We start from the raw sequence: 16,233 nt of genomic DNA, 5'->3' as shown, positions 1-16,233 counted from the left end.
CATGACTAAGCCGCTTCTGGCGAACCAGAGCAGTGCACGGAAACGCCGTTTACCTTCCCACCGGAGCGGTACCTATTTATCTACTTGCACTTTGACGTGCTTTCAAACTGCTAGGTTGGCAGGAGCAGGGACCGAGCAACGGGAGCTCACCCCGTCACAGGGATTCAAACCGCGACCTTCTGATCGGCAAGTCCTAGGCTCTGTGGTTTAACCCACAGCGCCACCCACGTCCCTAAAATTATTTTTAGTCCTCTACAATAAAGACTCCGAGAGAGCAAAATGAAAATGCCAGAGTTATTTTAAGGCTCTAGGGATCAGTGATCAAGGCTATTGACACTCCCAGGCTATGGGGAAATGCTGTGCAATCTCTAGAGTTTATTTAACTAAACTCTGAGATTTTCAGTTCAGTCTAAATTAAGAAACAGCCATTATAGATTTGGCTAGCTGATCTATCTGCCTATCATGTTGCTTCTCTTATCTCTTTAAGTTGTAGTGAGATTTATTTATTTACTGGAGCAAGAAAGACTTCTTCCCAGATCCCTTGGGTATTCAACACATATTCTGTAATTTGCATTGAACATCTAAGGTCACTGGGAAGAAGTCTGATGCGATTCTTGCGACAAAACCTTACACCAGCTCTTTGTTTCAAAAAACATACATTTTACAAGTAGCCCTCTCTAAACAAGAGCTTTCCAAACTGTGTGTCACGACAACACGTTAGTGTGTCGGCTGCAGAGTGTAGGTGTGTCGTGTGAATGTTCCCCACGCCCCTCCCAGGGTTGGAAAGGGGATTGTTTAACCTCCAGTTTGCTAGTAAAACTGAATTACTGTGTTGCGAAATGCTGCATGTCTAAAAGTGTGTCACCACCATGAAAAGTTTGGAAAGCCCTACTCTAAACCATTAATGATGCTTAGTTTTAATTACCGTATTTTTTTGCTCTATAAGATGCACCAGACCATAAGACGCACCTAGTTTTTGGAGAAGGAAAACAAGAAAAAAAATATTCTGAATCTCAGAAGCCAGAACAGCAAGAGGGGTCGCTGCGCAGTGAAAGCAGCAATTCCTCTTGCTGTTCTGGCTTCTGGGATAGCTGCGCAGCCTGCATTCGCTCCATAAGACGCACACACATTCCCCCTTACTTTTTAGGAGGGAAAAGGTGAGTCTTATAGAGCAAAAAATACGGTAGATCTGTTTGTGAGATCTCTGCCTAGAAATCTACTACAATAGACCCTCGGGTTACTCTCTAGTAATGTAAACTTCGGGTTGCAAAAGTGGCAAACCCGGAAGTATTTTTCCGGGTTTTGCTGCTCACGCATGCGCATAAGCACTCTGTGCCCCTGGATACAGATTTTTCAGGGTGCGCATGGACCCCAAAATGAATTAACAAATTAAATCAACTGTACAGGAGCAGCATACAATAGCTATGACAGAAAGCAGTGTTATCGAAGAATGCCATAGAAACTAATCAGGTTGACACTGAGATAGAGAGGCTATATACATACCAAGCACCCATACCATGATCAGCATCTCTGTCCAACTGAACTGAGTGGTCTTAACCCTAAAAATCTGTTTAGGGTAATCAGTAACTGTCACGTTGGGTAATACTGTGACCCCTTCAAATCTGTCTGAAGCGTTGAACACCAGCAGACCCAAGAAAATAATGAAGGAGGCTGCATGTGCCACAAACTTCATAAATGGACTTCTGAGAACTTTTCCAAGCTGAGAAAACAAAGGAGAATAGATTTGTTTTTAATCAATGTATGCTTTCACTTTCAACAAACATGGCACATGCCAAAAATGCATATTTAATGCTAATTTTCAATTTAGGGATACTTCTTTGCATGCAAATTAACTATTGTAAAGCCATACTTAAGAATCCTTCGCCTAAATGACTGTTGTATATTTTTATGCTTTTGTAAACCATTTTGGAATCAAATTTTGATGAAAAGTAGAACCAAATTGTTGGAAATCCTGTGCAAAAGTTGAAAAGGTTTTGATTCATACATTTTTATTGGTCTGAAGCTACTCCACATACTGTTGCAATCTCTGAGGGGCTTCTAGGGGTTCCCTCACTGCAAGGGAAGTGAGGTTACAGGGAACCAGGGAGAGGGCCTTCTTGGTAGTGGCACCTGCCCTGTGGAACCCCCTCCCATCAGATGTCAAAGAAATAAACAACTATCTGACCTTTAGAAGACATCTGAAGGCAGCCTTGTTTAGGGAAGTTTTTCATGTCTGATGTTTTATTGTGTTTTTAATATTCTGTTGGGAGCCGCCCAGAGTGGCTGGGGAAACCTAGCCAGACAGCTGGGATATAAATAATAAATTATTATTATTATCTCAAGTAAGCAGCATTAACAGGAGGCCTATGAGGCCACCAGTATGTTGGGTAACGCATACTGATCCTTATAGTGTGTGTGTGTTTTTTTCTTTTCATAAACTTGTATCCTACATTTCTTCCACCATTGAGCCCGAGGGGGTATTCATGCAGTTCTCAGGCTCTTGCATTGACCAGACCTCGTTAGCTTCAGCAAGATGATGGCCTCTTGTGCCTACAGATCATACTTGAGATAGCTTTTCTTCATAAGAGAGAAGAGAAGAAGATACAGGACCTCTTCCCTAGGTCATCCAAGTAGAGCAGCCACAACCTATTTTATTTAGTTTAGAAACTTGTTATAAATTACTAATCTTTAGCATTATTTTATTTGCATAGAGTGTTACTTCCTTTTAGTAACTAGGGTATTCATGCTCCAAATTCACTCGCCCAACAGAAGTACAGAATAAGAAACTGTAAAACATTCTGGTGTAATGGAAACGAATAATCACAATTACGTTAACAATAGCAATCATTTGGTTTCAGCAAGGTATCAAGAGAAACAGGAATAAGGCCTTCAGCACACGACTGGATCTCTTACTTCTACAGAGGGCTTTCTGAAATGAAATACATTTACACACCAAAAAAGCCAAAAACAAAACCTTGTACCCTGCTACATGGTGCGATCCAGTACCCAACGGCAAGAAATGGGAGGCCCAGTGCTACCACCAGCACAACTAGACACTTGATCGCAATGGCCTGTTCCCGTAATCCTGAGAGGTTTTCATACCAGATGGTCAACAGCTGTTGCTGACAGTTTGGATGGGCCACAAACTGTGGGGAAAACAGAAGAAAAACAAGTTACACAGATACTGAAGCACATGTAATTAATACACTGCAGGGTTGGGTAACCTGTGCCCGACTCCCCAATATAAGTCGTTGGACTCCAACTCCCATCAGCCCCAAGCAGCATGGCAAATTGGATTGATGGAGCAGCATGTGGAGGAACAAAGATTCTATTGCATCTATTGCAACAGCTCACATTTTCCATTTCCTAAGAATACAGATAGGGCAAACATTAACATGTTAACAGAAGAGATATTTCAGTTGAGAGTTGAGAGAACCTTTCAGTTTCCGTCAAATCTTTATATAATGATGAATAATTTTGTGTCACACAACTATTGGGACACTGGATCATGTTACAAGCATATTCCTACTTAGACACAGGGGCCGCATGCTAGAAATCATGTTTCTCCCTCTCATTACTATACTTGGGATAAAGCCTTTATTCTTTTTAGTGTGAATTCACAATCCTCTCCTGTGTACCGTTTCCATGCATAAATGCTCTTAAACAAAACTAAACAAAACAGGACCACTTTAAAATGGAATAAAAGGAACAATGGTGAAAGAGGTTATAATAATTTGCCTCCCCGTTAGGGACAAAATTTTCACATGGCGTGAGATTCTTTTGAGCAAGCGATCGCCCATTTATGGTCACCCAATACAAAAACTCCATGTTTGAAAAGGAATCATACCCCAATATAGCCTCTGTAGAGGTGTTAGGGAACAGGGAACAGAATATTAGGTAAAGTAAAAAGGTAACGGACCCTTGGACGGTTAAGTCCAGTCAAAGGCAATAATGGGGTTGTGGTGCTCATCTTGCTTTCAGGCCGAGGGAGACGGCGTTTGTCCACAGACAGCTTCCGGGTCATGTAGCCAGCATGAGTAAACCCCTTCTGTCACAACAGAACACTGTGACAGAAGCCAGAGTGCATAGAAATGCCATTTACCTTCTCGCCACAGTGGTACCTATTTATTTACTTGCACTGGTGTGCTTTCAAACTGCTAGGTTGGCAGGAGCTGGGACACAGCAATAGGAGCTCACCCTGTTGCGGGGATTTGAACCACCAACCTTCTGATTGGCAAGCCCTAGGCACTGTGGTTTAGACCACAACGCCACCCACGTCCCCTTGAACAGAATAATACAGTGAGTAGAAATGGCTCTTTGGATCGAGTGGTAGCTGGTGAGACGTGTTACTAGGTCAAATCAGCAGTGACCACAACATGGTGACAGGGATTTTAGACACACTCCTGTCCTTGCTTTTCAGCGATTGAAACTGGCTGTGGATGTGGCGGTGCCACAACCAGCACTTCGCAACTGCATAGTGGCTGAGTGGATGGTTACCACAACATGTGCCCCACCTACTGAGATCATCATGTTAACCATGCTTCCCAGAAGATGCCTCATTGCCACTTAATGGGAAGAGAGGGAGCGGCAAGGCAGCAGGGAGGTCAGGCAGTGTGGGCACACTGGCAGGTGCACTGGATTGGCTCTGCCTGTGAGCCAACCTCCCCGCCACTCATTCCTCCTCCGCCTGGCAAGTGGGAGCAACACAGCTGCCGGGAAGCCAGCATTGCAGCTCGGCCCTGCTGGGTGAACGACTTCTGCCATGCGCTTACATAGTGCTATCTCTACTTTGTACCACCTCCACTGTCAACTCATGTCAAACGTGTATGTGGGGAATTTCCCCTCCCCCTTGTAGCAACCACAGTTGGATCCAAACTACAGGGTTAGATTCAAGGAACCCTAGCAGAAGGAAAATGGCCAATACAGTGGAACCTCAGGTTGTAGACGTAATCCGTGATGAAGGCGCGTTCGCAACTCGCAGTGTTCGCATCCTGAAGCACCACATCTGTACAGGCGCCGGCATGCGCAAAGCACGATTTAGCACTTCTGCGCATGTGCAAGCGGTGAAACCCGGAAGTAATCCATTCCAGTACTTCCGGGTTTCCCGCGGTCCGCAACCCGAAAACACATAACCTGAAGCATCTGTAACATGAGGTATGACTGTATTGCTGTTCTGCAGATACTAGGCATGGGTGGATTCGTTAGAAAGATTCAGTATGTCATGGATACAGTGGTGACAATAAATTAACAGCAGTAATTAGAGACTGCTTATTATGCAGCGTGTGTGTATGTGTGTGTGAAAACACGGTGTTCTCTCTTCAGGATGAACAGCATTTTGTTTTAGCTACGTACAAACTGCTGTCATAGTCACCTATGGAATTGGCACAGTGCCATAATATACAACAGAAATTCTCATGCTTCTGCTTTAGACACTGGCCTGTTGCGTAAGGGAACGTAATCTTTGGGTTTACCTCCACTTTTCTCAAACAAAGCTCTAGTGATGGATATAGAACAGCTCTTCTGTGAGTGGAAGAGCAGCTTTGAAAGACCATTGTGCAGTGCTAGGACACGTGTTTGCACACAGAAAGCCCCAGATTCAGTCCATGGCATCTCCAGGTATGGCTGAGAAACACCCTGGCTGAAACCCCGGAGAGCCTGTTGCTAGCTGGTGTAGCTCAGAGGAGGGAACCTTCTCTCTCCCTGCCCAAGAATCACATTCCTCTGGGGTAATCTGTTGGGGCCACATGCCAGCAGCAGGCAGAGTTAAAGCCAGTACAATAGCGAGGCCACTCATCTCTCACTATTTCTGTCACTCCTGCTCACTCTCCCAGCAGCTTCTCTCTCTCTCTCTCTCCACCAAGAGGGCTGCTTAGTGATGAACAGTCTGCTCTCATCAAGAGGGTTTCCCCACACTTCTGCTACTCCATCCATTTTGGCTTCCCCATCTGTTATGTACTGAGCTGAATCCTAGAACAATAGGATCCAGAATGCAGCAGGCTGATTGGTCCACAGGAGCCACCCAATCCAGCTCCAGGTGGAAGTGAATCAGAGACCTGATTGGCCTGCAGGAGCAGCCAATCAGTCTCCTGGATGAAGTGAATCCGCAACCTGATTGGCCTACAGGAGCAGCCCAGAATTAGCCAATCACGCAGAGCCCATTGTGTAAATAATGTATATATAGCTAGACGTTTTGGGGAAGGTTTCATTCATTGTTACTACGAGCTGAATAAAGAGCATGAAATTCACACTCGACTCTGAGTATATTTCACCATCCCTCCTGGCAAGTCCCCTTCTTCCAGCCTCCCACCACTGATGTGACTTTAGATCAAAAGCTGCATGCTAAATGGAGCAAGGCAACTTTATCTGTTCCTATGAATCCAACCCAATTTATATGACAAGAAACAAGCAGCTACAACCCCACATAGGAAACTTAAGTTTATCGATTCTACTGAAATCAATAGGCTTAAGCATGCCTTACTTTCTGTTTCATTTCCCAGTGGTATTTGGCTGGGCTGTGTGATAGCCAAAACAACTAAAGACTCTGATGGCACCTTAAAGACCAAGAAATGCTAGTTGTTTGTGGATTAGAACATTATCAGATTAATTATCAATTTTTGATCATGGTCAATGTATCAAAGCAAGGTCCACCTGAAGCAATACTACCCACCAATACAATGAGGGCAAGCAAGGCAGATAGTAAAGTACCATTCCCAGTTTTGATTTTCCTGATAAATTACTTGTGAACTGGAGGAATCTATTTATTATGAAAATTAGAAAGACTTCAGGCTCTCCGTATGTATCAAGCACCTGTATATACACTAAATCACATGGGAATTCTCACTGGCAAATATTTATGATTGCAAAAAAGACGCCTTCTGATTATGATGTTGCCAATATAACTCCATTAATAGTTTTTTATCAGCTACTAAAAATATAATAGCAACCTATTCACATGTTGCCACTGCGCTTGAATCTGAGGCATATTTCTTAAAAATAATATTAAATTACAAGCTTCCTTGAATGAGCTATTTCAGACTTTATAAAGAAAGGCTCCTGAATGTACAGATAGTTATCACCATACAATTTTATGTTATTATTAGGTTTGTTTATTTGGCATGTTGCAGAGTTGCAAACATCACAGTAACACCTCCACAGGCTCAAATGAGATTGGAAACATGTTTTTTTTTCAGAAACTAAAAATATTAACAGTTGTTCTTTCTTGGTGCAAGTGGGAATTTCATTTTAAATGTCCCCATATACGTGATTAATATTTTTCTGCTTAAAATGCAGTAGTTGTACATAAAGGCACAGAACAAAACGGGCAGCCCTTTGTACAATAAAGGCAGGAGGCCAATAGTTTCCTGATATGTGGGCCTGCAACAAAATGTTGTTCTTTGAATTGCTCCTATTCAGAATGCCAACCAGCTAGCCATGTTCTCTTCCAGGATATTCCATTCCACCCAGTCCCCAATTGCCAGTCAGCATTCCACAGCCACTGAGTATGATCATGGGTAACACTTTTAAGCAATATGGTAAGCTAGGAAAACATTGTGGGTTTTTTGCATGCAAATAAGCAATAAGTGCCCAGAATTCTGAATATGAAAATGCCAGCAAAAATAGCTTTAAAAGGGGTTGTTTTTTTAACTTACGTTCAGCATAGGTAAGGTTATTATTAGCCATTTGCACAACATAACGAATCTTCAAGACATTTGGAAGACATAAAGATTAGTTTTAAACTTGCTTTGATTAAGGGCTCATCCACAATTATCTGCACTTTAAAGCTCTGGGTCTGAGTGCCACCCCCCTTTTTCTTTGATCTGGAGCTTTGCCCATGAAAATCCACTCTTTAAAGCTGATTCGTAGCAAACAGCAATTCGGGTTTTCCACAGATTGCCATTTGCTCTGATCCAGCTTTAAAGAGCAGGTTTTCATGGGAAACCTACAGGAGCAAAAAAAAAGGGGGGGTGCTCAGCCATTGTGCTTTAAGGTGAAGACCATGCCTGTGAGAAGTGAGAAGGAAAGGCAAGCATGGATAAGCCTTAAAGTAGCATTCAGGAGCAAGCTAACTTGCATTCTGCTATATATACTGCTGAATTAGCTAGCATTGGCAGTTAAATTAGTAAGCATTCACAAAGTAATTAAAGAGCACCTGCACCAAAGAGAAGAAAATTATGTTAAAACTCTGAAATTACTAAATGTGCATGTTTTGTTATATAAAGCCAAAATCAGAGATGTGGCTGAGTTACACACTTGAGCACATGCATCAGTCTTTTGGGGAAATCTTTCAGCATGCATAAATTCTTCAGCAAGTCTAAAATGACTTTAGATATCAACTTTAGAGTTTTTAACTATCTATTCTTTGCAGCTGTGATGGTGTCAGGGTAGACATCACTGGGTACCTGCCAAGATACACACCCTAGCATTCCCCATTTCCACTCCCTAGAGTCCCCTGACCCCTTTCTTACTATGACACAGCACATAATTAAACTGTGGGATTTTCTCCCTCTAGATCTAGCGATAGACACCAACCTGAATGACTTTGAAAGGATTAGGGCCCACCTGGCCTAGTATCCTTTTTCGAATCCTGCCTAGCCACATACATGTCTTTAGATGCTCTGCCAGAGACACTCTTCTTCTAATTGTGAAGGTTATGGGACAACCCAGCCAGATGGGTGGGATATAAATTACTACTACTACTACTACTTGCTAATTAACCTCCATTAATTAGTCTAAGAGCAACATGTTCATATCTGGATGTTTATATTTTAGCTTAATATGCCAAGATATAAACGAGCCACTCATGGCCACTTCACTCCATCCTTTGCTAACAGACCAAGATGTTTTCCAGTTAGCTATACTTTCCCATTTCATGAACCACACCATGAAACCATGGTTAACTGCTTTGGAACATGAAAGGAGACAAAGCCATGGTTTGAAAATGGCTTCATATTCTTGCTTATTCTGAAGCCATTATTTGGTTCTGTTGAAGCAAGAAACTATACCTAACTTGAATGTTTCTTGGTTGGTTGGTTGGTTGGTTGGTTGGTTTGCTGGCTTGCCTGAAGGTCAAGGCGGCTGCATGTGAGGGCACAAGGCTCAAGGTTCATTCCTATCTCAGCTTATTAAACTAATACATGATCATCTGAATGCAGCTATTAATTCTAATTTTAACACAGTATCTCTTAGGAGAGTGCAGAGCAACTCAGAATACTTGCTTCACAAATATGAAGAAAAATACTGGCAACATGTTTCCAGTCATCCATATATCCCCCCCCCCAAGCTGGGCATTTGTACAAAAATAAAAAGTAATAATAAATAAAATAAATAAATAAATAAATAAATTCAGACAAGGGAACTCAGTGGAAGGTTTTAGCAAAGAAGACAAGAGACATTTGTCAATGGATATTTCTCCTTGAAGCACATTAGAGCTGATTCTAACCATTTTCCTTTCACTTCCTTATACCCCAAATCAGTACTTTTAAAATTATGCTATCTCTAAAGTAGCACCATTTGCATCAATTGCTGCACTGCTGTTTTCTTCCTGACTTCTTCTCCCTAAACTTTTCAAAAGACTATGAACTAATAGTCTTCCAGTCACTACTTATTCTAATACTTACTGTAACATCTTCGGAATTTCTGTTGCATTGCCTCTCACAAAAGATGCCCTCAACTAGTACTGGTATATTTCTTATCAATCTCTATGCTAAGCTTAGCACTATTCTTAAGCCAGCTTCAATTTAATTCAGCATATGAACAAGGAGCAGATCCATTGAATAAGAACAAACTGGGTTTTACATAGCCACTTCCACAATACAAGAGACTTCCAACATTTTACAACCTGATAACAACCAGCTGAATTCCCCATCCAAGGAACTCATTTTCCCTTTAGTCCTGTAACCCGAAGACTTGAGTAAAACAGTGTTTCCATTTTCTTTTCCTTTATGGCTAAATCCTGTCAAAACCTAACAGGAACTGTCCCAGCAGGCTGCATTAATATTTTGAGAAGAATATAAGTGCAATACCTGAGCATTATCTGTATTTTCCATTTAAAACTTACAAAGAAATCAAGTGCAGAAGTCCTTATCCTTGCAAACCTGAGTTCTCCAAGTAAAAATCACTAGAAAGGCAGCTCGTTTAGCAAGTTTCTGTAAATCCTCTGCAACTGCAAAGTGAAGCTTGCGGTACATACATACAACAGCAATTCTGAGCAACTGTTTCTAGAACTTTCTTCCAGACTTCCAATGTACATAAAACATATAAAGCATATGTAAAATATTAAATTGTTAAGCCTAATCAAAGAAAACTAGAAAAAGCAGAAAGTAGGATAGATCAATGTTTATGTACTGAAGTTCTCACCCTGGGCCAGCAGAGGGATACCGTAGATAGTTATGCAAATAAGGGATCGAAAGTGACGTTCCGTGATTGGATAGATTTAGAAAGTTGTTACAATTATGTGTACTGGAGCTCTATATAAGCAGGCTGACTGAGCCCTTCAGCTCAGTTCTGTTCTGGCCTCTGAATAAACAAGAGCTGTTTGAAGAATCGCTGTGTCATCTGATATGTTCACCCACAACTTAACAAACAACATGATAAATAGGTGATGTCAAATGACATCACAAGATTGACATGCAGATGGAGTTTATTAGGAATGGCTAATGGGTTATTTGGAGGAGCTTGGAGGACTGAATTAGGTCCACAGCCTGGAGTTTCTCTAACGTTGTCCTAAGTTTATAAAATCAGCAGATCCTTAAAGAACCAATGTTTTTAAAAGCCCAAGAGAACCTAATCAGTTGATTTGTGTTCAAAGGGCACATGCCTAGGAAAAAGAGAAACATTTGTTTTGTTGCGGTGCAGAATAAAAAGCACACTTGTGGCTTTCCAAGTTATCCAGGGAAGTTCTGCACATCAGTTCCAGGTTATGAACAACCTGCAGAGCTACCTCTCGTGCTTTCAGTTTGGCCGCCTACTGCAAAATCAGAATCACAATGACAAGACTCTACAGAAGGCAGGAGCCTTGTCTCTGAAGAAATGCCACAGAAGCATTCAGAAGCCAGCCGTGCCTTCTACAAAGCCTGCACTGGTCCCATAAATTAATGGCCCCCACTGGCACCATGAACAGGTAAAGCATGAGCTCAAGTTGAAGCTTCCGTGGAGTGCAGGAATCACAGACATCGCAACAACACACCTGGTCTCAAAATAGAAAGCTCTTGTAACACAGAGATATACTATATAAGAACTGGATAGTGTCAGTTTCCTTAAACCCATCTCTAATTAATAAACCCTCAATTATTTTTAAAGTTTGTGATCTATATAACTGAAAATATTCAAGTATCTATTAATCAGGGACGAGTTTAAAGAAACCAACACTATCCAATTTATGCACTGCAGTCTTATTTAGTAGGTTGGTTTTAACAGGTGGCTCACTATAACACAATGTGATTTATAACAGAAGCTGTGAAAAAGCTTGCTGTTACTGGCAGCATGGCCACCAAGGCAGACCTATTCAGATGTAAATAAATGTAGGTGTCACTTCCTTTCCGCAGTCCTCTAGCATTTGTGTTTTATTACTTCTCAGAGGTGGTGACCCAAGGTGATTGTCCGTAAATGTTAACACCCAGAAAGCACTGGCCTGGAAGTTTTATAACAGCTGTTTTCTATATATCGTATTTTTTGCTCTATAAGACTCACTTTTTCCCTCCTAAAAAGTAAGGGGAAATGTGTGTGCGTCTTATGGAGCAAATGCAGGCTGTGCAGCTATCCCAGAAGCCAGAACAGCAAGAGGGATTGCTGCTTTCACTGCACAGCGATCCCTCTTGCTGTTCTGGCTTCTGAGATTCAGAATATTTTTTTCCCTTGTTTTCCTCCTCCAAAAACTAGGTGCGTCTTGTGGTCTGGTGTGTCTTATAGAGCGAAAAATACGGTAAATAAACTGCCCTTGAAACAGAGTTTGCTTCTGTGGTTATTTTAAAGACTTATTTCAGCGGAACCTCCTAGAATATACTGTACATCTATCATATCTCACATCATAGCAGATTCCTATGTAGAGAGACTCTAACCAAACATTATCGTTCCAAGCTTAAAATATGCTTCTCAGAGGCGGGGCTAGGGGTTAGCGTCCCGGGGGTGTGTGGTGGCAGCGAGCGTCCGGGGGGGGGTGCTGGCGGCGATGAGCATCCCTTGGAGGACGCTGTCCACAGCGATGTCACCCCCCCCCCAGGGATGACACCCAGGGCGGGGCGCACCCCCCTTTCTCTGCCAGTGATACTTCTAAAAGGAACTAACAAGGCCTGTTTCTGTGCGCATGTGATACATCACTTCCGATCTGCAAGCAACTGCCTGTTGCGGCTATTAGTTGTAAGAGCAGTAACAGCTTTCAAAAGGTGAGTGCCATTTTTAATGTACTCTGGTGCATCTACCTCCCATTACACTGACACTACACAAAATCCAGACAAAGTGAAGTACTTTTAAGTGCTGTTAATTTAAATGGAAGACACAAAATCAATGGGACACAGAAGAGCTTAACTGTGGCTGGATCATGGTCAGCGGGGGAGAGGGTTGAGTGGAATGGCAGTACAGTTAAGAACAACATAATGATATAACTTCATTTCTATTTACAGAATGATTTCTCCAGTCTTTTTATTTATGCTGAAGATGGATCAAGATGTGGCTGTTTGTCTCTGGGTGTTTTAATGGATAACATGCACATGCGTGAGAACACTGCATCACAATAATTGACTCGTGTATGACAGTCCCTATTATTTTCATTGAAAAATGCCAATCTCTCTGCTGCCTTATTGTGAAATCAGTTGACATCAGTGAATTATTCCTGTCCAGAGGACAGGACCCATAAAGTGTTTACAATGCAGCCCTGTTATAGTGCTTAAGGTTTTTGACGCAGGCAGTTTATGATGCAATGCATCCAGTATCATACTGTCTAAAAGAGACAGTCACTTACCTTTTTGACTTCATATTTAATTGCCAGTTTGACACGACTCAGTGAAGCTCTGTGCCTTTGTGTTTCAACTGGCTCAGCCTCCAAATCTCCATTTAGAATGGATTCTACCTCTTCAGAGTCTCGGCAGAGATCAAGGACGCCAACCACAAAATCCTTGCATTGCATAGACAGCTTGCGATAGTCATTCTAAAAAACAGACAATAGTTATTGAGTCACATCAATTCATGTGGAACTGATTTAGTAATGTGCATTTATTTAGCATATGTACATTCTGCAGATGACTGTCAAGGCTGGATTGCACATTTCTGCTCTCTTTTTCGTACATGGTATTCAAACGATACTTTAATTTGCATAGCAACACAGATACCAACGTGCACAGTGAGACAGGGAGGAAAGACAAATGCAGCACTATGCAGGTCCTCAAATTAGTGTATTATTAATTGTTATGATTTACTGTGGCTTTCCACAAAAGCTGCATCAAAACGGCTTACAGATCCATTAAATACACAAGGCTTGAAAACATTTAAAAAACAAATACATAAAAGAATGGTTTATCTAAAAAGTGCTCATGCAGCAATGAACCTAACCCCACCCAACTGAAAGATGACCAGGTCAAAAATCACACTGTGTTATAATCCAAATTAATCTACCAAAAGCCTAGGTAAACAGGAATTTCTTAGCCTGGCATCTGAAAGCTGACAGTGATGGCGCCAGGCATGTTCTTCTGGGGAGAGCATTCTATCAATGGGGACCAACCACTGAACAAGCCAGTTCTTACCACCCTCCACACATTTCTCAGAAGGGGCACACGGAGAGGGGCCTCTGATGACGATCGCCAAGATCCCGGTAGGTTCACAGGAGGAGTGTACAGTAAAGGCTGCTCTCATATTTGGTAATCAAGAGCAGCAGTTCACGGGGCAGGATGCTAGAGTATTCCATATGGTGGGTACAAGTCAATCACTTTATTATCTCACCTCTCCCTTCTGTTACTCCAGTTGTCATTCATTTGTCTCTTACATTCCATGGCTCTCTGTAAATCTGTTATTACTGTCTGTCACCTATGAAAAATGGTCCTTGTGTTCAGAAACTCCTTAGCACACCAATCTCATGGAATTCTTTTCAGCACTGTTAATTTTAGTATTTAAGTCTTGAGCCTGGTTGCTTTCACTACAGAAGTGCTGAATACATTGATATTGTACCTCTCTCTTCCCTGCCCCATTTTAGAACTTTGCTTTGAATATGTCCCAACTTCCTCCTTATTCTCCCTTATTTCAGAAAAGCATTTAGGGTTGCGATCCTATGCCACTTACATGGGAGTAAGTTCTGTTGAAATCAATGGAGCTTACTTAGGAATACACCATAAAACTCAGAGTTGCCAGCATCACTATGGCTACACCTATGACTTCAAAAATCATTATCTCCCTGTCCTAAGATTACAGAAAGGTGAAGACTCTAAAATTAAGGAGCTGATTTCATTTGTCTCCTGCCTTCTTAGTTGTGGCTTCTTAGTCCCTCGAAAGCCTTAGCTACACTACATAATTAACTTTTTTTAAAACCACATGATCAACTTAGGTTGTTAAAAATGTGGCCAAGTAGATCCATGCAAAGTTCAGAAAGTCTGAGGCAACCTCATGCATTAGACTGCAATCCTACACTCACTTACCTGGGAGTAAGTCCAACTGAACTCAATGGGACTTACTCCTTCAGACTGGACATACATAGGATTGTGCTGTGAAACCAGTGGTAGCTCAACACACACCACCTCAAATCTGGCAAAAGTATACCAGGCAGCAGCAGGTCAGTATATGTGGGTCAGTGTGCAAGCTCAGCACATGCTAAAGTGACATGGTTGACTCCATCCAGGTAGCCATAAGAAGTGGTTCTGCTTAATTGCTTGCAGGACCTGAAGCTTCTTTGGGGGGGGGGGGAGCAATGACACCTGTGATAAAATTATGAGATGATACCACTATCTTTCTCATCTTCCCAGCTGCCTCTTGCACAATACCCATGGAACTACTTCTCCATAGCAAAAGCAGAGAAGCCTCTTTCAACCAGTGGCGTAGCAAGGTCAGCTGATACCCGGTGCAGAACATTTCTTTTCAACCCCCCCCCAATTGTCACCCCCCCCAATACTTACAGTTGCAAGTGTTATTTTCTGGTTTATTTACTTAACACTGTGAGCATAAGCACTTAAAACCTTTCCCCCCACCCAACTTTGTTCTCTGCAAATTTTGAAATCAAATCATCAAAATCAATTACTTTTGCTCCTTTTTTAAAATTGACAAGAGAGAGAGCCAAGCTTGACTCATAGTGGACTTAAGATAACTCTTGATTGAGCATTTTATCCTTACAACAACCTTGTGAGGGAGCAGCCTGAGGGGTCCATGGAAAAGGGAGACGAAGCTAAGAAGCACCTGAGCACTTAAGCAGCTCTTTTGTGTCAAGACTTGGAGCAACAAGCTTGCAACCTGCCCACCCGCCTGTCAAAGGAGGGGAGCTGTCGTTTGAAGCCTGCCTATCAGGGAGCCAGCGGAGAAAATTGGCTGGCTGCAACAGCGCCTGGGGGATTCTCCCCACCTTCCTTTACGGAAAGGCAGTGGCGGGGGAGTCTGCCTGCCTCCTCCAACTCAGCCGCCCTACAGCTGGGACAGAGGCAGCGGGCGGACTGTTTGGGGGTAGCGTGGAGCCTGAAGAAGAGGAGGAGTTTGGATTTGATATCCCGCTTTATCACTAGCCTAAGGAGTCTCAAAGCGGCTATCAATCTCCTTTCCCTTCCTCCCCCACAATAAACACTCTGTGAGGTGAGTGGGGCTGAGAGACTTCAGAGAAGTGTTACTAGCCCAAGCTCACCCAGCAGCTGCATGTGGAGGAACGGAGACACGAACCCGGTTCACCAGATTACGAGTCCACCGCTCTTAACCACTACAGCACGCTGGCTCTCTAGGAGAGACACATGGCTTGAGCACGTTGCAGGGCCCACAGTGAGTGCCGCCTGGCATTTTGTCACCCCCCTCAGTGGTGGCACGCGGGCCGCCCCCCTACTGCCCCCCTTCCTCCGCCCCTGCTTTCAACACACACAAAATCACACACCCGTTTAATCCAAGAAGAACCATAGCAGCACTGTACTATATTCATAGCTGTCAACTTACAGATTTGAAAATAAGGGACCAGCAGCCTTGAAAATAAGGGACCAGCAGCCAAAATAAGGGACCTGCAGCCTCACCTGTTCCAGGCACTCCAGTCCTCCTGTCCTCCTGCAGTCTGGTCAAACTCATGCT

The 16,233-nt window shown here is 42.7% G+C and overlaps 1 protein-coding gene across 1 annotated transcript in view; it reads right to left on the bottom strand.

Moving 5' to 3' along the window:
• Positions 1-16,233, bottom strand: part of TRPC3 (transient receptor potential cation channel subfamily C member 3) — a 58,556-nt gene that overhangs the window by 17,489 nt on the left and 24,834 nt on the right. The window contains exons 3-5 of the mRNA XM_081876737.1: positions 12,956-13,141; positions 2,982-3,146; positions 1,504-1,720 (exon numbers count right to left, since the gene is read on the bottom strand). Of these exons, the coding sequence (XP_081732863.1) occupies positions 1,504-1,720; positions 2,982-3,146; positions 12,956-13,141 (568 nt within the window). The remainder of the gene's footprint in view (positions 1-1,503; positions 1,721-2,981; positions 3,147-12,955; positions 13,142-16,233) is intronic.

This window comes from Podarcis erhardii (assembly GCF_964252035.2).
Source record: "Podarcis erhardii genome assembly, chromosome: 9".
Lineage (NCBI taxonomy): Eukaryota > Metazoa > Chordata > Lepidosauria > Squamata > Lacertidae > Podarcis > Podarcis erhardii.
This window is presented reverse-complemented; position numbering and strand designations above follow the sequence as displayed.